Here is a 22015-nt window from a genome sequence, read left to right as displayed (position 1 = left end):
TGACTTTCCTGAAAAGGCTCAGGACGTTCACAGCCATGGACACTACCGCACTAGGAGAGACGTCATGCCGAAAGTCCAAAGATGGGGAGGCCTACTACACAAACTGGAGTTCCTTGGAAATTCAGGATCTGGGGCAGCGGAGAAAAGTTTTATGCAAAGCCTATTCCCATGGGTGGGAGCAGCTGTAGTTTATGACCATGTTTGAGATCAACAGGTACGCCCTACTGCGCCTCATCAACAACACATACCAGCTAGCTAACAGCACTACAAAAGAGCTGACCACGTTGAGAAACATGGTTCTACGAAACTATGTTATGTTAGATCTTCTCACAGCCTCTCAAGGAGGTGTCTGCAAGATCATAGGCTCAGCGTGCTATACATTTCGTCCCTGACGAAACAGGAACTGGAGGAACCCTGCATGAATTGGAAGAGCTTAAGGACTATGTGGACAGTGCAACTCAGGGGTCACAACCTTTTGACCTTGTTCTTGGTTCACCTCCGGACCCTGGTGGCAGATTTTGTTAAAGATTGGAACATCAATCTTGACTGTACTGATCCTATTCTGTCTTTTTACAACTTGCATCATTCCATGCCTTCGTAGCATGATGCTAAAGACATTTAACACTGCTCTGATCAGCTATCAGACAGTCAGGGTAACCACTGACACAGATGAGGACTACATATTGCTCCAGAAGACTGTAGATAAACTGAAAGCAGGAACATATGACGATGTTCTGTAATTAATAAACAGACTAAATCATTTGCTTAATTGCTCCTACACGGAACACGTGAAAGCAAATTGTTTGTGATGAAAAAGCATTTGTTTTTTGTTTTTTTTGTTGTTTTTTTTTCTTTTTTTTTCTTTTATACATTATATTCATTTATATATATATATTCTATTTCTCTTTTTCTTAGATTTTACAAAGCTATTATGTAAGAATTATAAACAGGGAGGAATGTTAGAATAATTATGTTTTATCATTCTTACATAAGTAGTTACCAGTTTGCTTTTCATCTAAAGGTTTAGTATTCACACCCCAGACAGGAAGAATTTGTTAAACCGTGTGAAAGACAAAACTTGCTTTTTCCCTAAACCTTGAAGCTGCAGCTGCTTCTTATCTTGGTATACTCGTTAAACTGTGAGTGTGTAGAATGAAGTTCTTCCTTGTTTCAGAATAGCCCCCTTCTTTTATTTATTACTCTCCCATATTTCACTCCCGACTCCTTTCTTTCCTCCTGCTTAATAAAAAGACAGACTCTGCTACAGGGAGTCAGAACGCACGGTAAACACCTTGGAGAAGTGGTTTGCTGTGTCTTCTCCTTCTGCAGAAGCTTGGTTGAAAACTCATAAACGTTGTCTGTGGTTGTCTCTTTATGTAGGTTTAGAAAATACCTATCAAAAGGGGTGAAAAGGCAAAAATAAGACCTCCATTTATTGAGAACTGTTTTTAGAGAACTGTCATTATATACGCTGTTTGTCTCAAGGTGTATTTTCCATGAATCATCTCAGGGAAACTCGCTCCTTTACTTTACTCACCCTGTCCATGACGCACCTGCTTATCATTGGTTTTGCTTATTTACAGTCAGAGCCTCTGAAAATCCGGTTGCAACCAGCAGGTATTTCCGTTTCAGGAAGTGGATCAAGAAAGAAGGTGTGGTTTGCCAGGGATAAAGAGAGACAGCTACGCAAAATCATGTTCAGACCTGACGGACCTTCTTCCCTTCAAGAGCAAAAAGGTAGGAGAAGATCAATACCTGCATTTTAGGACAAATGTTGAGAGAACAGAGGGTTCAGTTTACAGTTCAGTACAAAACGTGATTAAATGTTTTAGATATTTCTGTTGTTGTAAAACTCCTCAATATAAATGAATATAAATGTATAAACAAACTCTATTAGAAATTGTGTCTTTTCACTTTCATACTATAAAACACAGATCAACTTTTCCTGTATCAGCCTGTCCAGCGACAAATTTTTATTTCTGTGTTTACCAGTTTGCTTTTTTATTTTTAATGCACAACTGACTGTGTGAAATTTGCCACAGAAGACTGAAGTTTTGTGTATATTTAGATCTTATTTACAACATTCAAAGATCCGGTTTCTGTTTCCCAGATGAAAAGCTTGTCAACAATTTAATTTTTTAAATTTCTTTGGTTACTTTATGCTTGTGAACATTATTCTTAAGGTTTTACATTTTCATCCAGTTCTTTGGTTTCATATTCACCTAATTTTGAAATATTGATTATTTAAACAAAAGTAGCTGAGGAAGATGTTTATGTGTTGGACTTTACTTCCTTCTGTGCAGTTCCACAGAATCTCTGGACCTGTACTTCATAAATGACACTCCCTTTTTAAGAAACGTGATCCAGTTGCTGGGAATAATCTGCTCTGTCAGCATAGATAATCAATGTATATAATCAATTAATTATTAACTGAATTAAATAATAGTTTATTCATTTTTATTTAGAAAATATCATTGTGATTGAAGGCTTGCAAATATTGGACAAAATTAATTAAGTCCATCAGTATTTATTATTTTATTCATAGAACGTGGAAAAAGGGAAAAATAAAGAGCTAATGAAATAAAAAAGTGGAATACAAAAACTGACAAAACCAACAAAAAGGAATTAAGTTTTTAAATAATATGCATTAAAAAGAAATTAAATGTGCTGAAATGTGCAATGACACATAAGAGAAATTAGATAAACTTCAAGAATGTTTCTTTATAGAATCTAAAATCTACGTAAAAAATTTTACTTAAAATGTAAGTTGTAAACTTAAAGTTTTACAACTTAAGTTTACAACTTTAAGTTTATAACTCTAAGTTGTAAACTTAAGTTTATAACTGAAGTTTATAACTTTAAGTTTATAACTTTAAGTTTACAACCTAAGTTGTAAACTTTGTGTTTGAACTTAAAGTTTAGAGCAGAAAAATGCAGAAATGAATGAAATAAATAACTTTCTCAAACAGCTGACATTACAGTAAATGCATCTAGACAATAAAGTTAAATAAATAGAAACATTTTAAATCAATAAAAGGCTACAGAAAAAGTTATCTGGAATGTAGATATTTATTTGACCTAAGGTAACATTTGGTTAGGAATATCTAATAGTAAAAATTATAACAACTACTAAGCCAACATATGTGAAGCTCTTCCATGAGGGTCTGGATGGCTTCTGTGATTAAATCAGATCTAATCAATATGTTGGATTAAGACCATTGATGCTATTAGATTAGAGTCACACAGACTCTGTTTCTGGTCTCCATCATCCTTCATGCAGCTGAATGTTGTGGCAGCTCCAGAGTCAAATGTCCGAATCAAATGTCCGCTTGATTCTGTTTTTATAAAAATATCTTGAAAATTCCTGAAGGCATTGCCACCACTACATGAATGCAGCTTTTCCACTTTCACAGCATGTGTTTCAGTTTACACAGAAAATTACATCCCAGTAGAAGATACCGTAGCATCAGAACATCGAATCAAATGAGCCGGTTCAGCTTTCACCACATAGTCATTCTAATTAGAGTATTTATTGAGCTTTTAATGGTGCTGCTCTGTCTTACCTCTCCAGTCTTGCCTGTTCCTCCAGCATGGCCTGGTCCACAGCAACGCTCGCTCAAGGCTGCTTTGGGAAAGTCTACCGGCAAAAATACAACGATACCTGGGCTGCAGTGAAGAAAGTCCCCCAACATCTCATCGATCGGAAAGATCTGGAGAGAGAATGTGAAGTTTACAAGTAAGGACAAGATTCTGAGTTATAAAAATCACATTCAGCCTCCTTTTTTTCCGCAGGGGTCGATTCATGCATCATTTACTATTTACTCATTGTCATAATAAATAGATTTGACAATTGTTTTTCCCTTTAGCTTCCCTACTGTGCAAAACTTTATAAGCCAGATGATTTCCTGCCCTTTTGTCAGAGAATGTTATGATTTTCTTTGATTTTCAATCTTCTGTTTCTTCTTCTCTTCTCCATTTGTTGTGCAGCAAAGCAGAACATCCCAACATAGTGAAGCTTCTGGGCAACATAACGCTCTCTGATGGTAAATGGATTATTCCACTGGAGTTTATATTTGGAGAGGATTTGGAGACAACTATCTTCCAGGCAACAAAATCCAGAATACAGGTAAAGATACTTTTAAAACAAAACAAAAACAGAAAATAACCTTAGCTTCTGCTTTTATTTTAAATTCCTGGTCTAACAGTTTGTGTTTTTAAAACTGTGTTTTTCTAATTGCTTCACTTTTGAAAGATGAAAGCTGTGTCTGGTTATTTTAGAGTTAATGTGTGTTGCTTCACTACCAGTTTGCATGTCCTGGCAAATTCACATTTCATTCTTCCAACACGCAGCTACATTTTGGCCTAAAGGTAACATTGGTTTGAACTTCACCTTCCTCCTTTTTCAGTTGACTCCATCAATTAGAGCCACTATCGTTAGTGGTATGTGTGAAGGGTTGATGCACCTCCACCTAAATGACATCGTCCATCAAGATCTCAAACCTGAAAACATCATGGTGAGTTGACAATAAGATCAGCACCAAAAGTTAGCGAAACATGAGCACAGAGTAAATACGTTTTGTGATTACTGTAAATGGTAAGAAAGATTTAAAAGCCACAATACTGTTGTTTTTTTTTATCTACTTCAAGTTTTGTTGAAGACAATAACTACAATCTTGTTCTTAAAAAAATCCCAAGTTTTAGCATCGTTCAACAGGATGAAGTGATTTAACAGTTTTATAAATGTGCATTCTGAAAATTTGATATTGCATCAGATGACTCTCCTTAAAGTGAGTCAGATAAAAAGAGAGGGAAGGAGCCACTGGACTGTTATTCAAAGAGGATATGCAAAATTAAAAACTTTAGTCAAAGTTTCTGCAGCAGTTCTGACCAGCACTGTTTCTCTGATACGTGTTATAATAAATGCTATCTTGTTTTACTAAAAACAAAAAAAACAAAAAAAAAAACACCATACTTTATTCTAACAAACACAGCAAACCATAAATAAAAATTTCTATAACAAGAAAGATAAATGATAAACATTGTGACAAATGCCCACCTTTGTTTTACAACTTATCCAATTGCACATTTAGAGCTTCAAAATAAACTTTAACACTATTTCAGGTGATTACTTAAATACTCTCAAGGTAGTTTATTTTTAAGATTATGACATTTTTTGAATGCACTTGTAGCTTTTTCACCAAAATTTATTGCAAAGTCATAAACTGTATTTTTCATCTCATGAAGGCATTTTTAATTGAACTGATTTAATCTATGACTTCCTTAACTGTTTCCTGTCAGGTGGAACACAACACAAACAGAGCAGTCATCATCGACCTGGGACTGGCGAAGTTTTTCAGACATGGCTTAAATTCGGCTATAGACATGGGGAACGAGGCATACTCAGCTCCGGAGGTTTTACGGTGGCGAAGGCAGCGAAGTCAGCGTTCAGATGTCTGGGCCATGGGGAAGATCATCGCTGAGCTCTACGCCCGGGTCCGGCTCCACACGCCCGCCGTCTGTCCTGCTAAAATCAAGGAGTTGATGCAAGGTCAGCCCTACTGTGACATCGTGTGCAAGATGGTGGAACCGGAACCCGAACTGAGGGCCGCCATGGTTGGCATCATAGACGAAATTCGAGTAACTGGAAGAACACTGATAGAAAGCAGTACGCCGCCTAAAAAAGACCTCCTAAAGCCAACGTCACATGATCCCGCCGCCAGACCCAGACCCAGATCTGCATCACCAATGAGAATGAGGGGAAATCAGTTACCAGGAAAAAGAGATACTAAAGACGCAGATATATTGAAATGGGAGCGGACACCCAGACCAGAAATCAAACCTCTGCCTGCCCAAATTGGACTGCATAAGTCTCCCGTCAGACAGCTGGTAGAGAACAGAAACAGACAAGCGGCTGCAGGCAGGGCGGACGTCACAGCCGAGTTCAGGAAGCTGAAGTTAAACTACAAAGCCCCAAGGGACATTCCCAAAAACTTACCACAAACAGGGAAGGTGAAGGTCCAGCGCGTTGAAAGGAGAAATGGGAAAATTGAAACGTGGGAGCAGACTGTCGTGACTCAGGATGGAAAGATTATAAAATATGATGATATTATGATTAGCAGCACATAAGTTATTTAGGGTTGAAACTCTTATGAATCGATTATTGAGATAATCATTACAGTTGATTTAAAGGTCATCCCTTCCAGTTGTTTGGAACATTTACTAATCATTTGTATTTAAGATAAAAAAAACATTATTTGTCTGTAAATATGCTCAACCCAGAACTTTATAAGAGGCAGTTTTAGCTTCACCTGGCTAAAATGTAGTAAAAAACAAAAAATAAAAACATAAAAAAATTTCCATTAAGCATTGTTTGCTACAATGTTTAATTGTAGCTTTTGATTATTAATCAGTTAATCAAAAGAAAGTCTTTAGATCAGTTCTGCACTGTTTTGATCTGAAGTCGAGCAGAAAGACCTCAGATTTTCACATTAATGCCAGAAATATCTTTTTAGCTGCGTTTGCATCCTTTGCTAGAAATGATTGAATATTCACTATAAATGCTATCTGAATCTTAGGCAACAAATTATGTTCTTATTTATAAAGAAACTGAGTTGCTTATTTGTATTTTCTAATGCATTTCCAATCTTATTTAAAACAAACTTAAACAGTTAAATGGAAAATCTGCAGAATGCGTACATTTCTTTAGCAGATTAATCATTAAAATTATCAATAGAATAATTGATTACTAAAATAATCATTAGTTGCAGACCTAAATATCTTTAGGACAATCTGTATCTTTAAGGACGATTGACTTAAAAAAAAAAAAAGAACTTTTAAGAAAACATGCAAGTGAAGCTTTTCGGTTAAATATTTCTCAGAAACAAGAATGTAACATGTGAGGGGAAAATGTTTACAATATCTGCAGCTTTTTTATGATGCAATGATGGTTTATTGACATAAAACGAGGAAATTGTTGAAGAGGATGAAACGCACCTGCATAGTTCGGCCATTCAGTCTGCGTAAGCCTCCACAGGAAAGAAAAAAAATCAACCAAAATATGACACACTGAATTTTTTTTCTGAGTGTGTCAGTAAGAATCTGTAAGTTTTATTTTTATTTTCTATGGTTGTGGGTTTTTTCATTTTACCTGTAGTACATCTACATGTGTGACCTTTGTCTCTTTTGTGTTTTATTTATCGTCTCTCATTTAAAACTTGTTCTACATGTTAGTTTTTTCCATTTTTCTTACTTGGCATTTTTTTATTCATTTTATTTGTAGATGATTCACCTTTTATGAATAAATGCAGTTTCGCTTTGACTTGCACTTAAGTTGTGAACCTTGTGAAACTTGTTAAACCTGGTTTGTGTGTGTGGTTTGAATTTTGGGAAAAAAATAACTCTTTCTTGGCATATAGAGATTTACTACCCAAAAATAAGTTTATGGCTTTACAATAACTGTCATGGGGAATTTCTTTTAAAATAGCAAAAATTTTCACCAGATAATTTTTGTGATGTTTTTTTTTAATATTTATTTATTTATTTATTTTTTTTATTTGGTCATAGTATGCCCTCTACTGGATCATATCATAAACTGCAGTCGGATAAACAGTTTTCAATGCCTTGCAAAATTATTCACACCTTTTCCACATTTTGTCTCTTTACAAACCCAAACTTTAAGGTTAGAATAAACTTTAGGGTTATTCACATGGATTGACTTTTCCACAAGCCATGCATTTCAAACACATTTAAGAAGTCTTATTATGTGGCAAAATGTAAAAAAATTAATCCTCACAGATTTTTAAAGATGCTCTCAGTCCAGTTTGACTGAGTTTATTTTGCCTAAAAAACAATGGAGAGAAGTTTCAGTCTGTAGAGGTATGCCTCTGCAGTCACACCTCTAAAGATTTTCACTGCAGCTGTAACTGCAGTGAAAGGCGGTTTGACAAGGTGTTGACTCAGAACATTAAATATAAATAGATGCCACACCTTAAGAATTGTTCTTTGCAAAATAAAAAGGAAGACAGGTTTCTTTTCCTTTGATTTCACAGTTTATCCCTCCTCAGTCACATGGAATCTAAATGAAATGCATCAAAGTTTTAGAGTAGACGATAATGACACAAAATGAGAAAAACTTAAAAGTCTAAATATTCTTTTTAGACTTCCATTTTTTCTTTGTTATTAATCGTTATAGCTGGCAGAATATCATTATCATCTCTAATTTTTGTCACAGTCAGGGTAGGCAGGGTAAAACCACTGTCTTGCTCCTCATTTCTTTTTTATTTTTACTTTTTCTGCTGCATGTTCAGTTGTGGACTAAGAGAAGCCTTGGATTTCCTTCTTCAAAAAGCGCAACCGGCCATCATGTTGCATCATCTTCAAACGCTGCGTTCAATAAGGTCGCGCCGGTCGTTCACTCAGCTGTGTAACCAGGGCCTGATCGGCTGCACGATAGGCCTGATGGGTAACAAGGGAGTGAATCATAAATCTTCCTGGGACAGAAAGGCAACACAAACACACATCTTAATGCTCTGATTCACACATATTCTTTTTTCTCCCAGCACACACACAAACTTTTCACATATTTCCTTAATTACTTATACATTCATGCAATCAGTGGAGACCTACATTGCTAAATATATGTATGTGCGCACAAATACATACAAACAGAATGATATATGACACAAGGTTTATGTTTTCAGGGTTTAATAGCTCTCTCTGGAAAAAATGTAGCATAAAAATTTTAAATGTTTTTCTTCTGGAGCTGCTTTCATAATCGTTTGAAAGCCGAAGCTCTTCTGATATATGAACACACTCCTCTGCTGGTGGGGGCCACTATGGTTTCTTCATGTCTTACTGCATGACAGACATTGAGAAACAACATAGAAATTTATGCAGGAATTTGAAATGATTGAACTGAGAGAATGATTTAAACTGATAAACAACTTGCACATTAATTGATTGTAAGTTTCTGAGTATTTAAAGCATATAAAAGTATTTTATTAGTTGGTAACCCAAGAATTTTCATGGTCAGCAAGATTTGTTATAATGGGAGTTTCAGTGAGTCAAAAAAAATTAAAAAGTACAGTTTAATTTTTTTCCAACAAGAAAGCAAAAAATAATCTATTCCATACAGAAAATATGAGAACTTATCCACCATGAAACAAGAGGTCACATTTTAGCTTCTCCTTGTCGGCTTCTGGTTAAATCCAGAACAGCATTTTAATTTTTTATGTCACTTCTAAATTCCCAGAGGTGATAAACCTGGTCCAACGTTTCTGTGTTTAACTGTGTCTCTTTTCTGAACAATGTCTCCAAAAGAACTGCTGCTGCTGAAATATGAGTTTTCACTTTGGTTTTTACTCTGTAGTTAGTGCTACTGGCTAACAGTGTCTGTTAAACTGTGAAGCCATGGACAGAGGTGCCATTAATCACCATTATCCTAAAACGTTATCCTTTGTCAGTGCTTCATCTTCTCACTTCCGGGTTGTTTTGTTTTGAAAGACAGCCGGTTCTTTGTACTATCAACACATTCTTGCTCGATTTGATGCTACCAGCAGAGTTTACTCAGACAGATTCCTTCTTTCTATTAAATAAGGATAAAAATTACATTATGTGTAAATTGATCTGAAGATTTGGGATATATTGAAATTAACTGGATTGACCTGAACAAAATTTGGCCCAAATAAGATTCCATATAAATAGTTTTAAATTAGACCTGTTAAACATTAAAGAGACAAACATTTGATATATTTAAATAATATTTCAACAACAGCCAAAGAAAATAGCATGCACTGACACTGAAAATGACTGCAAACTGGGAAAAAAATATATTGTAAGCAGTAAGTCTCACACGCACATCCACACCCAGTGTGGACCAAATTCACAGCTGATTGGACACATCTCCCTCTGGATCGGGTGTCTGCTAAAAAGTGTCAAATCGAAGTTCATCCTCCACGCGTTCACATCCGCTCACACTCAGTCGATCAGGCGTGTACTTCAAATGCCTGATGTGACAAATGTGGGCAAGTGAGGAATGCGAGCTGCGTTCACCGTCTTTGTCACATCGCTGTGTGTCTGTTCAAACTGCTCGCCAGCCGTCTGTCTTCTCTTATCGTCCAGATTTGACGTTTCTGCACTCAGATCCTTCTCAGTCTGCTCCTAAACATCTAGCCAGAGGTGAAGCTTTTGTAGATAAGCTGCTTAAGTGTTTGGATGAGCAGAGTGTTCATGTTTAGCTCCTTGCTGAAATGATTAATCGTATTAATCGTAATTAATTGATTATTGAAGTCATCATTAACTGCTTAGTAAATGTTTAATCATTAACTGGAATATGCAGACTCTAAAAATGGCTATTTGCTGAAAGAACAAAACACTCAGAGCAGTAATTAATACAAAAATGTAAAAAAAATATATATATACGTTTTGCATTTCAGATGAAAATATTCTTTGTAAATATGTTCTACACAAAATTCCTCAAATGGTGGTTCAACTTCAGCAAACAAACAAACAAACAAAAATTTCTACTAAGTACCCTTTGCCATCAAAAAAAGCATCAAGCTATTGTTTTTGGCTGCAGATGCATCCTTTACAAATGATCAAACATACTCTAAAGGAACTTCATGTTATTGAAAATTAGGCTATCCAATTTTGTTTTCTTAATTATAAAAAGAAGTGAATTATTTGCTTATCTGTATCTTTAATTTATTTCTAATATTCTAATTTTTGTGAAAAAAGGCTTCAGTGGTAAAGTGAAAAATCAGCACAAAGTGCCAAATCTTTGATACGATTAATCGATTAATCGTCAAAATAACCGATAGAATAATCATTAATTTCAGCTCTAATGGTAACATAGAAAACATGAGAACACCTTTTTTCTGTCTATCCTGAGTAAAAATTGTCCTAGTTTACAAAAGAAGTTCTGAATATCCTCTCATCTGACGTTTCCAGTGACCCAGTGAGAGATCAAATGTTTGGTTTATATCGACTCCTGCAGTTTCTTCTGCCAACTTTGACTTAATCTGGTGTGTTATTAGATGTTTTAGGCAGAAATAAATTAGAAATGGTAAAAGAATTAAAGTTGTCAGAAGCAGTTTCATAAACTCAGAAGTCTTGTTCAAATCTTTGTGATTCAAAATGGCCTCAAGGCATGATGCTGCCACCGTAATCTTCCGTACTGAGGATGCTGTTCTCTCACATTACCTTCCAATTCTGCTCTGCATTTAACTGTTATGGCTTTTGGTCATATTTTTTGGTCATATTATTCAATTCAAGAACACAAATTTGCCTTTTTTAATTTTATTTAGGGCAAAATCACAATTAATTAAAATATATTTACAGTAGTATTAATTGGCTAGAACTAAAAGTTCTTCATGTTTATAAATTCAGCTCATTCTGTAGGATTTTTGTGCTCATGTGGTGGAGATTTTTATATTTATTCTGTACGTTTAACACTTGAGGACTCCATAATTCAATTTCAATTGTTTAAAACTGTCGCTAAATTAAACAAAACAAACATTTATTCTATGTCTGCTGTAAGTGAATGTCTGAATCACAAAAAGACAAAGTATTCTTCTATGAAGAACCAGAATATTTTGCTTTCTCCTGCAAATTTAGCATATATGTCACTTTTGCTCAAAAGCAAACTTTGTTTTTATTTTCTGGGTGTGTTTAGACAGTCTAAAAAAATGACTAAATACAGAAAGAGTTCTTAAAGAAATGGTGACATAAACGCTTTTTTATTACTCAGAACTCAACAAATATTTTTTATTGTTTTTCTTCAATCAATACATAAAACATCTTTTTTTTTTTTTTAATGAGGTAAACCTGACAAATCTTATTAAGTTTTGGATTTACAAAAACTTACATACATTCCAACCATAAAAATTAGACTAATTTATTTGCTTAATTAAAGTACGGTAGCTTGGTTTGTTGTTGAAAAGAAAGAAAGACTCTTTACTTTAGGCCCATAATTTTGATCCATGTGGCAAAAAGTTTGGACACTTCTCCCTTCCAAGGTCTCCCTTCCACCAACATGATATTTTCTTTGTTGAGTAAGCTTTGTGTGTGTGTGTGTGTGTGTGTGGTGTGTGGGCGTGTGCATGTGTGTGTGTTTTGTAGCAGGCTGCTTAGGTTGTGGAAGAAGATGCAGTAAATCCTCATTCACAACCTCTGCCTAAACGTCTCTTCCTCTTCTTCTTGAGATTAGACTATGTTAGGAAAGCATGTTCATGCTGCGTGTGTGTATGTGTGTGTAGTTAACCCTTTTCATGTGTCAGTTTGTGTTTGTGTGTGTCACATGTGTGCTCAAGTGTGTGAGAAAAAAAAACACTTTTAAGCTTCCTGCATGTGTGTGTGATAATAATAATCCCCTTTTGTGTGTTTGTGATATCTGTATGTGCTTGTTTGTGGTATCTGTGTATTTTTAAACGTATGCATAAGAGTGTGTGTATTTGTAAGAGAGCTGCGCCCGTCTCAATGACAAAATTTGAGGAGAGAAATCCCTGGTATCATATTTACCCTGAGTGTGTGTAAATGTGTGCGGTCTTAACACAGTGTGCGATAAGACGCTTCATGGTATGCATGTGTGTTTGGGTAAGCACGCATGTTTGCATTTGATAAACACTCCCACTGACTCTCCAACTCAGTGGGAGTCTGAGTTGGAAAATCCTTGTGCTCCAACTCTGAAATCCAGGTTTATTATTATGTGAATGCGAAAGAAACATAAAAATGGAATAATCGGATGAGGTAGAGAAGGAGGAAGAGGTGCAGGGAACAACCAACACCTGGTGGAATCAGAGAGCTTCTTGTCACTCAGCCGTGTGTAATATATGGATATTTAGATTTTACACTAAAACACAACCACTTTCAATCACAATGGAAAATTAAACATACTTCATATCATCCATGTTTCTCTAAGAGTTGCTGAAGATGTTGAAGCAGCAGTCTGTATTACAGTGTCACTGAAGATGTCTCTGACTGAGGCGTAGCGGATGTAGCCTATAATATTTTACATTGTTACATTTACATTCTGGGTTATTTGTGACTCTACAGATTAGCAGATTCATCTCTAAATTTTCAACCTCTCCCTCTGGCCAGACATTCCTGTTGGCACAATTTAAGAATGAAAATGACAGATTTAATGAGGTGCAACATGCTTTCATTCATAAATTCATTTATATTAGGAGGAGAATCAGCTTTATCCACCACGTTTCTGTACACAAACAAGAAATTTGACTTTGGTTCTGCGTTGCTCTCAATATAGATATTTAAAATATATAAGTACAAAAACCAAAATAGAGTTTTCCTTTTGTGGAGTATGTACATGCTCAGAGCCTTTATAAAGGAGGAAAACACAGTTGAATCTGTCCAACTATGCAAGGTGTCAATCTGGGTATTAATATGCTTTTTATTTCATTTCTAGAGACAGTTTTAAATGCATGACTCAGTCACTCTCATAGGATTTCACATCTGGGTCAAAAGTTCAGAAAGGTTTGCTATTATAAAAAAATGGACATGTGGGCTAAAAACAAATGTTTTAAAATTCCAAATCAGCAAATGTTTGGTGTATAAGCACCTGAAAACATGAATTTGGTAAATAATACAGGGGAAAATAAAGCGGTAAAGATGTAACGAGGATACATTTTTTAAATTTTTTCATTGCATCTAAATTTCCAGTTAAATCATATCAAAATATCATATAAAATATCCTTAAACTTTTGGTTTTGTTGCATCTCCTCATGATTATTATTAACCTCATGAATCTCCAGATGGCCCATCCATCCCCTCAATTCATTTGTTTAATAAAGCTTATCATCCTTTCATTGTGTTGTGATCAAACTGTGTTTTGTCATAAAAAGAAAGAAAAACTATAATCTACTGGTTGAATAAATCATCTGATTCTGTAAACAAAATAACAGAATTCTCTACATATTTAACCAAAAAATTAAATACTTTTGAAAATGATTCTGTTCATCACTCAAACACATTTCATCTCTCTCTCTCTCTCTCTCTCTCTCTCTCTCTCTCTCTCTTTTGAGGCCCATTTGGAGGATGAGGTTGAGGTTTGACAAACTCCTGCGGGGAGAAGCCGGGTGGAGTGTGTGTGACGGGAGAGGCAGAGCTTGTAGAATAAAGAGCATGGTGACAGTTTCTGACAGAGATCTGACAGCTGCTGCAGGTTCACATCAGCCATCTGGAGCAAAGCAGTTCTGCCGAGTCTGCACACCTCGCATCACATCAAGTCAGCTTTTTACCCACAGATCCCAAAAGTTCAGGACGGGTCCCTCCGTATGTGTGTGTACCTGCATTTATGCGTGTGTGTGTCTGTGTGTGAGGGAACCAGAGGGAGCTTCTATATGCACATTTGCAAAGTGATAGTACAAGAGCTGCAGAGTGTGTGTGTACACCGGAGAATTAGAGATGGAGAGGTTGTGTCTGTCTGTTTGAGATGCTACTTTATACACTCTTTAGTGTGTGTGTGTGTGTGTGTGTGTGTGTGTCTGTAAGAGATACAGAAAGGAATCAACTCGTTGTGTGTCAGTGAGGCATTACTTTTCTTTTGTGCATGCATGCATGCGTGCGCACGTGCGTGTGTTTGTGTGTGTGTGCGTGGGTGTGTGTGTGTGTGTAAGTGTGTGTGTGTAAGTGTGTGTGTGTGCGTGTGTGTGTGTAAGTGTGTGTGTGTAAGTGTGTGTGTGTAAGTGTGTGTGTGTGTGTGTGTTAGCTGTCGACCAGGATTTACCCTCCCTGAGACGTAATCTGAGTGTCGGCAGGATTCTCTAAAGGTTAGACAGAAACAGAGGAGTGTGTAGTAAACGTTGGTACTGACCTCATTTCCAAACCTCAGCCCTTCCTCAGGTCTGTAATATTGAATTTTTATGGAGTGTTTGTGTCTCAGGGAAAAAGGAAGAAAAAAATCAAAAGAGAATACTTTTGTAAAATGAAATAAATATTTGCACTGTTATTACTTTTATTAATCAGTTTATTCATTCATTTGTTACATTTAATGATATGTGTCTTACTTTTATGAGTTAAAGTGTTTTTCTGTATTTCTCTGCATGTTCCGGTTACAGGAAATCGGTTGAGAGGAAACGCTGAGCACATTCTGCAGTTTGCCACTAAAACAGCTTGAGGTGTCAAAACTTGTTCCACTTTGAGATAATTTCTCATCAGGATCTGATTTTGAAAACAGACACCCGGCAGCGGACAAAAACAAATAGTATTTGCTTAAACTGCTGAACCCAGGGTGCGAAATGAAACCACACTTTTGCTGACTACTCTGTGCATAGGATGAGTTGTGGTTTGAATAATGTCGCGATGTTTCGTCTGATTATCTGTTTGACCAAAACCTCGTGCCCTTTCACCTCATGCCTTTTTCTCTAAGAGGTGTTGATCTTTTTAGCTTCCAGGAATTGTTTTGCTCCACCTGCTTGGGTGTGAAAAGATGTGTATAAAATCTGACATTCTGGGTGATGTAGTCAGAGTTTGCCTGACAGTCTGACTGTATTCAACCTCTCCACCTATAGGTGTTTTAAATTTCATAAAGCTGTGTCTGTTCTCTGTCTTTGAATCCTGGTTTTAAGATAATTTTTCCAGCTTTGACAACTTGGTGTTGCGAACAATTTTCTTCGCGATCCGTCCGTCCAGTGGATCCCCAGGAGAGGGCTGATCACCGAGACCTGGAGCCTCCACGGCTCTACGGTTTTTCCTCTAATCTGTACACAGGCCTGTCTAAGAGCGAGAGGACTCCCCTGCAGCTCCACCGGGTGGATCAATCGTGGCAAAGTTCAACAGCCTGTGCAGGACAGAACAAACCAGCCATCGCAAGATCAGACGTTTAGTGTCACCATCATTCATCAACAGCAATATGCATTCACCACTGCAGAGAGATTACAGAAAGAAAACTGAGCTCGACATCCTGATAGCGGTAATGAAAAGGAGGCTAAAAATCCTCCATGTCAGCCTGTTGAAGATTTAGCGTTAAACATGTGAGCGAAATTGGAGACATGTCATAAAACACAGAAGAGATGGTCAGATGTTGAACCTTGAATTAATTACTTTTTTGAAAGTGAAAGGCAGAAATACCCTTACAAAAAAATCCCATGAAAATCACATGTGGTTCACACAAATTTTACATGTGAATGATGTGAATCACATGTGAAAGCACATGAATACGTGTGATTTTGGAACGTTTTATGGTAAAATCATATGTGATTCACACATTTCCACATGGAATCACATGTGATTTTCATGGGATTTTTTTGTAAGGGTAGAGTTGTGTCACGTTTGGCTGTAGAACCTCTGCATGCTTTGTTTTGTTAAAGTTTTACAGCTTTATAAAACAATGAATTATCAGCAACACCAAACAAACTGATATGAATATGATGCAAACTTTCTGTGTCCTGTTGCCATTAAACAGCAGAGAGGAAACAGGCAAAAGACTTCAATGAGCAACTTAACACATCTAGTTTCTTCAGGAGCAATGATTATTCCATATTATTTTCTGAAGCTGTCTGACTCAGTCAGTTGTTCTTAAGAGAAAACTGTTGTGAAGACAATTAACTTGAAATTTTATTACTTTAAGAGTCTTCCTCTTCCTGGTCTCAAACGCTGAATCTGGGTGGAACCAGCAGCTGCTGAAGGACGAAGCTCATTGGCTGCAGACTGTCTGTCCTGACATGTGATTGGTGGATCAGAGCTCAAGCTTGTTTCTCTTCTCAGGAAATGAAAGTAACACAGTCAGTGTGACTGAGAGGAGAAATGGAGCAGCTGGACCGAGAAACCTTCTCCTGTTCCATCTGTCTGGATCTACTGAAGGATCCAGTGGCTATTCCCTGTGGACACAGCTACTGTATGAACTGTATTACAAACTTCTGGGATGAAGGTGAGAAAAAGAAAAACTACCACTGTCCTCAGTGCAGGAAAACCTTCACACAGAGGCCTGACCTGCAGAAAAACACCATGTTAGCAGCTTTGGTGGAGCAGCTGAAGAAGACTGGACTCCAAGCTGCTCCTGCTGATCTCCACTATGCTGGACCTGAAGATGTGGCCTGTGATTCCTGCACTGGAAGAAAACTGAAAGCCATCAAGTCCTGTTTATTCTGTCTGGCCTCTTTCTGTGAGAAACACCTTCAACCTCATCGTGATGTGGCTTCATACAAGAAACACAAGCTGGTGGAGCCGTCCAAGAACCTCCAGGAGAACATCTGCTCTCGTCATGATGAGGTGATGAAGATGTTCTGCCGCACTGATCAGAAATGTATCTGTTATCTCTGCACTGTGGATGAACACAAAGGCCATGACACAGTCTCAGCTGCAGCAGAAAGGACTGAGAGGCAGAGAGAGCTGGAGGAGAGACGAGGAAAAATCCAGCAGATGATCCAGGACCAGGAGAAAAATGTGAAGCTGCTTCAACAGGAGGTGGAGGCCATCAATCACTCTGCTGATAAAACAGTGGAGGACAGTGAGAAGATCTTCACCGAGCTGATCCGTCTCCTCCAGAAAAGAAGCTCTGAGGTGAAGCAGCAGATCAGATCCCAGCAGGAAACTGAAGTGAGTCGAGTCAAAGATGTTCAGGAGAAGCTGGAGCAGGAGATCACTGAGCTGAAGAGGAAAGACGCTGAGCTGGAGCAGCTCTCACACACAGAGGATCACAACCAGTTTCTCCTCCACTACCCCTCACTGCCAGCACTCAGTGAGTCGACACACTCATCCAGCATCAACATCCGTCCTCTGAGACACTTTGAGGACGTGACAGCAGCTGTGTCAGAGCTCAGAGAGAAACTACAGGACGTCCTGAGAGACTCATGGACAAACATCTCACTGATGGTCACTGAGGTGGATGTTCTACTGTCAGAACCAGAACCAGAACCAAAGAGCAGAGCTGGATTCTTAAGATATTCATGTGAAATCACACTGGATCCAAACACAGCACAAACACTGCTCTTCCTATCAGAGGGGAACAAGAAGGTGACAGGAATGAATCAGGATCAATCTTATTCTAGTCACCCAGACAGATTTACTGATTACTGGCAGGTTCTGAGTAGAGAGAGTCTGACTGGACGATGTTACTGGGAGGTGGAGTGGAGCGGGATACAAGTTTCTGTAGCAGTCGCATACAAGAACATCAGCAGAGTAGGAAGTGGGAATGAATGTGGATTTGGATGTAATGACAAATCTTGGGCATTAGAGTGTTCCCAAAACAATTTTAGTTTTGGTCACAACAACATCTGGACCTCCGTCTCAGGTCCAGTTCCCTCCAGAGTCGGAGTGTACCTGAATCACAGAGCAGGTATTCTGTCCTTCTACAGCGTCTCTGAAACCATGACTCTCCTCCACAGAGTCCAGACCACATTCACTCAGCCGCTGCTGGCTGGAGTTTGGCTTTATTACCCTGGAGACTCTGCAGAGATCTGTGAACCCAAATAGTTTTTCTCTCTGATTTTTGATCAGGGTTCATTGTTCTGATGTCTTTGCTCTGCTGTTCTGCTCTTTATTTTTCTAGTTTAAATGTTCTCTTTGTTCTAAGAATAATAAAGGAAATCGCTGCTGTTTTCTTTCATTCTTATGACACAAAAATATTTCTCCACATGAAAATTGTAACTGTTTTGAACTCTAATAGTATTTTTTTAATATTAATATGAATGTTATTATTGTTTATAACAGTTGAGATGGAGGTGAACTGAACCTCCATCTCAACAGTTTGGGGTTCAGATATTTTCTTTATTGTAATCCAAAGAATAAAAATTAAACTATCGTCGATATAGAACTAATGATGTTTTCTTCTCAATTTTAAGATTTAGAGAAGAAAATCAAGTTTCTGTTCTGTCTCTTTGATTTTGTTCAATAAAACAACTTGATTACAGAGAAATTTGGGGAGTTTTCTTTTCATTATTACAGCAAATTGTGATTATTGCTGTCTATAGTAAAGTTTCCTTCAGAGCCTCTCATGAGGCTGGAGAAGATCAGATGTTTAGTGTCACCATCATTCAACAGCAATCTGCATTCACCACTGCAGAGAGATTACAGAAAGAAAACTGAGCTCGACATCCTGATAGCAGTAATGAAAAGGAGGCTAAAAATCCTCCATGTCAGCCTGTTGAAGATTTAGCGTTAAACATATGAGCGAAATTGGAGACATGTCATAAAACACAGAAGAAATGGTCAGATGTTGAACCTTGAATTAATTACTTTTTTGAAAGTGAAAGGCAGAAATAGACTTTGTGTCACGTTTGGCTGTAGAACCTCTGCATGCTTTGTGTTGTTAAAGTTTTACAGCTTTATAAAACAATGAATTATCAGCAACACCAAACAAACTGATATGAATATGATGCAAACTTTCTGTGTCCTGTTGCCATTAAACAGCAGAGAGGAAACAGGCAAAAGACTTCAATGAGCAACTTAACACATCTAGTTTCTTCAGGAGCAATGATTCTTCCATATTATATTCTGAAGCTGTCTGACTCAGTCAGTTGTTCTTAAGAGAAAACTGTTGTGAAGACAATTAACTTGACATTTTATTACTTTCAGAGTCTTCCTCTTCCTGGTCTCAAACACTGAATCTGGGTGGAACCAGCAGCTGCTGAAGGACGAAGCTCATTGGCTGCAGACTGTCTGCCCTGACATGTGATTGGTGGATCAGAGCTCAAGCTTGTTTCTCCTCTCAGGAAATGAAAGTAACACAGTCAGTGTGACTGAGAGGAGAAATGGAGCAGCTGGACCGAGAAACCTTCTCCTGTTCCATCTGTCTGGATCTACTGAAGGATCCAGTGACTATTCCCTGTGGACACAGCTACTGTATGAACTGTATTACAAACTTCTGGGATGAAGGTGAGAAAAAGAAAAACTACCACTGTCCTCAGTGCAGGAAAACCTTCACACAGAGGCCTGACCTGCAGAAGAGCACCATGTTAGCAGCTTTGGTGGAGCAGCTGAAGAAGACTGGACTCCAAGCTGCTCCTGCTGATCTCCACTATGCTGGACCTGAAGATGTGGCCTGTGATTCCTGCACTGGAAGAAAACTGAAAGCCATCAAGTCCTGTTTATTCTGTCTGGCCTCTTTCTGTGAGAAACACCTTCAACCTCATCGTGATGTGGCTCCATTTAACAAACACAAGCTGGTGGAGCCGTCCAAGAACCTCCAGGAGAACATCTGTTCTCGTCATGATGAGGTGATGAAGATGTTCTGCCGCACTGATCAGAAGTGTATCTGTTATCTCTGCACTGTGGATGAACATAAAGGCCATGACACAGTCTCAGCTGCAGCAGAAAGGACTGAGAGGCAGAGAGAGCTGGAGGAGAGACGAGTAAAAATCCAGCAGATGATCCAGGACCAGGAGAAAAATGTGAAGCTGCTTCAACAGGAGGTGGAGGCCATCAATCACTCTGCTGATAAAACAGTGGAGGACAGTGAGAAGATCTTCACTGAGCTGATCCGTCTCCTCCAGAAAAGAAGCTCTGAGGTGAAGCAGCAGATCAGATCCCAGCAGGAAACTGAAGTGAGTCGAGTCAAAGATGTTCAGGAGAAGCTGGAGCAGGAGATCACTGAGCTGAAGAGGAAAGACGCTGAGCTGGAGCAGCTCTCACACACAGAGGATCAAAACCAGTTTCTCCTCCACTACCCCTCACTGCCAGCACTCAGTGAGTCTACACACTCATCCAGCATCAACATCCGTCCTCTGAGACACTTTGAGGACGTGACAGCAGCTGTGTCAGAGCTCAGAGAGAAACTACAGGACGTCCTGAGAGACTCATGGACAAACATCTCACTGATGGTCACTGAGGTGGATGTTCTACTGTCAGAACCAGAACCAAAGAGCAGAGCTGGATTCTTAAAATATTCATGTGAAATCACACTGGATCCAAACACAGCACGGACACGGCTCTTACTATCAGAGGGAAACAGGAAGGTTATGGTGATGGATCAGGATCAATCTTATTCTAGTCACCCAGACAGATTTACTAATTACGGTCAGGTTCTGAGTAGAGAGAGTCTGACTGGACGATGTTACTGGGAGGTGGAGTGGAGCGGGGAACTAGTTTATATAGCAGTCGCATACAAGAACATCATCAGAGTAGGAAGTGGGAATGAATGTAAATTTGGATATAATGACAATTCTTGGGCATTACATTGTTCCCAAAACAGTTTTAGATTTGGTCACAACAGCATCTGGACCTCCATCTCAGGTCCAGTTCCCTCCAGAGTCGGAGTGTACCTGAATCACAGAGCAGGTATTCTGTCCTTCTACAGCGTCTCTGAAACCATGACTCTCCTCCACAGAGTCCAGACCACATTCACTCAGCCGCTACTGGCTGGAGTTAGGATCTGTAACACTGGAGACTCTGCAGAGATCTGTGAACCCAAATAGTTTTTCTCTCTGATTTTTGATCAGGGTTCATTGTTCTGATGTCTTTGCTCTGCTGTTCTGCTCTTTATTTTTCTGGTTTAAATGTTCTCTTTGTTCTAAGAAAAATAAAGGAAATCACTGCTGTTTTCTTTCATTCTTATGACACAAAAATATTTCTCCACATGAAAATTGTAACTTTTATGAACTCTAATAGTATTTTTTATATATATTAATATTGATGATGTTCTTGTTTAAATCAGTTGAAATTGAGGTGAAATGAACCTCAATTTCAACAGTTTGGGGTTCAGATATTTTCTTTATTGTAATCCAAAGAATAAAAATTAAACTATCCTCAATATAGAACTAATGATGTTTTCTTCTCAATTTTTAGATTTAGATCAGAAAATAAAGTTTCCTGTTCTGTCTCTTTGGTTTTGTTCAATAAAACAACTTGATTGCAGAGAAATGTGGGGAGTTTTATTTTCATTATTACAGTAAATTGTGACTATTGGTGTCTAAAGTAAAGTTTCCTTCAGATTCTCTCATGAGGCTGGAGAAGATCAGATGTTTAGTGTCACCATCATTCATCAACAGCAATCTGCATTCACCACTGCAGAGAGATTACAGAAAGAAAACTGAGCTCGACATCCTGATAGCAGTAATGAAAAGGA

General features: G+C 37.9%; 3 protein-coding genes and 1 long non-coding RNA gene across 5 annotated transcripts; 3 read left to right on the top strand and 1 right to left on the bottom strand.

The window, feature by feature from the left end:
• Positions 1-1646: 1646 nt before the first annotated feature.
• zmp:0000000881 (receptor-interacting serine/threonine-protein kinase 1) lies at positions 1647-7318 on the top strand. Of its 2 annotated transcripts, none has more exons than XM_044117325.1 (5): positions 1647-1737; positions 3590-3736; positions 3988-4126; positions 4407-4514; positions 5299-7318. In XM_044117325.1, exons 2-5 carry the CDS (start codon positions 3591-3593, stop codon positions 6124-6126), a joined length of 1221 nt encoding a protein of 406 aa, XP_043973260.1. In that variant the 5' UTR covers positions 1647-1737; position 3590; the 3' UTR covers positions 6127-7318. The 2 variants fall into 2 exon arrangements, with proteins under 2 accessions (XP_043973260.1, XP_043973259.1); XM_044117324.1 differs by having other exon boundaries at positions 1660-1737; positions 3572-3736.
• LOC122831257 lies at positions 2940-4499 on the bottom strand. The gene is made up of 3 exons (XR_006370662.1): positions 4391-4499; positions 3564-3710; positions 2940-3335 (listed from the first exon to the last, which is right to left on the bottom strand). It is a non-coding gene; the product is annotated as an uncharacterized LOC122831257 (long non-coding RNA).
• Positions 7319-16591: 9273 nt separating the features above from the next.
• On the top strand, positions 16592-18862 carry LOC122830633 (tripartite motif-containing protein 16-like). Its single transcript, XM_044116145.1, has one exon. The coding sequence runs from the start codon at positions 16759-16761 to the stop codon at positions 18424-18426; it is 1668 nt and encodes a 555-aa protein (XP_043972080.1). The 5' UTR covers positions 16592-16758; the 3' UTR covers positions 18427-18862.
• A 756-nt stretch (positions 18863-19618) lies between these two features.
• LOC122830636 (tripartite motif-containing protein 16-like) lies at positions 19619-21517 on the top strand. Its single transcript, XM_044116147.1, has one exon. It carries the CDS (start codon positions 19704-19706, stop codon positions 21363-21365), a length of 1662 nt encoding a protein of 553 aa, XP_043972082.1. The 5' UTR covers positions 19619-19703; the 3' UTR covers positions 21366-21517.
• Positions 21518-22015: the final 498 nt, after the last annotated feature.

This window comes from Gambusia affinis, linkage group LG05 (assembly GCF_019740435.1).
Source record: "Gambusia affinis linkage group LG05, SWU_Gaff_1.0, whole genome shotgun sequence".
Lineage (NCBI taxonomy): Eukaryota > Metazoa > Chordata > Actinopteri > Cyprinodontiformes > Poeciliidae > Gambusia > Gambusia affinis.
Note: the sequence above shows the minus strand (reverse complement) of the source record. Positions and strands in the feature narration are given on the sequence as shown.

Excerpts from the sequence above, each read along its gene's own strand:
- LOC122830636 (XM_044116147.1), top strand. The coding sequence starts at position 19,704 with ATGGAGCAGCTGGACCGAGAAACCTTCTCCTGTTCCATCTGTCTGGAT.
- zmp:0000000881 (XM_044117325.1), top strand. The coding sequence starts at position 3,591 with ATGGCCTGGTCCACAGCAACGCTCGCTCAAGGCTGCTTTGGGAAAGTC. Across the intron at positions 4,127-4,406 it reads CAACAAAATCCAGAATACAG|TTGACTCCATCAATTAGAGC; the intron begins GTAAAGATACTT and ends CTCCTTTTTCAG. Across the intron at positions 4,515-5,298 it reads TCAAACCTGAAAACATCATG|GTGGAACACAACACAAACAG; the intron begins GTGAGTTGACAA and ends GTTTCCTGTCAG.
- LOC122830633 (XM_044116145.1), top strand. The coding sequence starts at position 16,759 with ATGGAGCAGCTGGACCGAGAAACCTTCTCCTGTTCCATCTGTCTGGAT.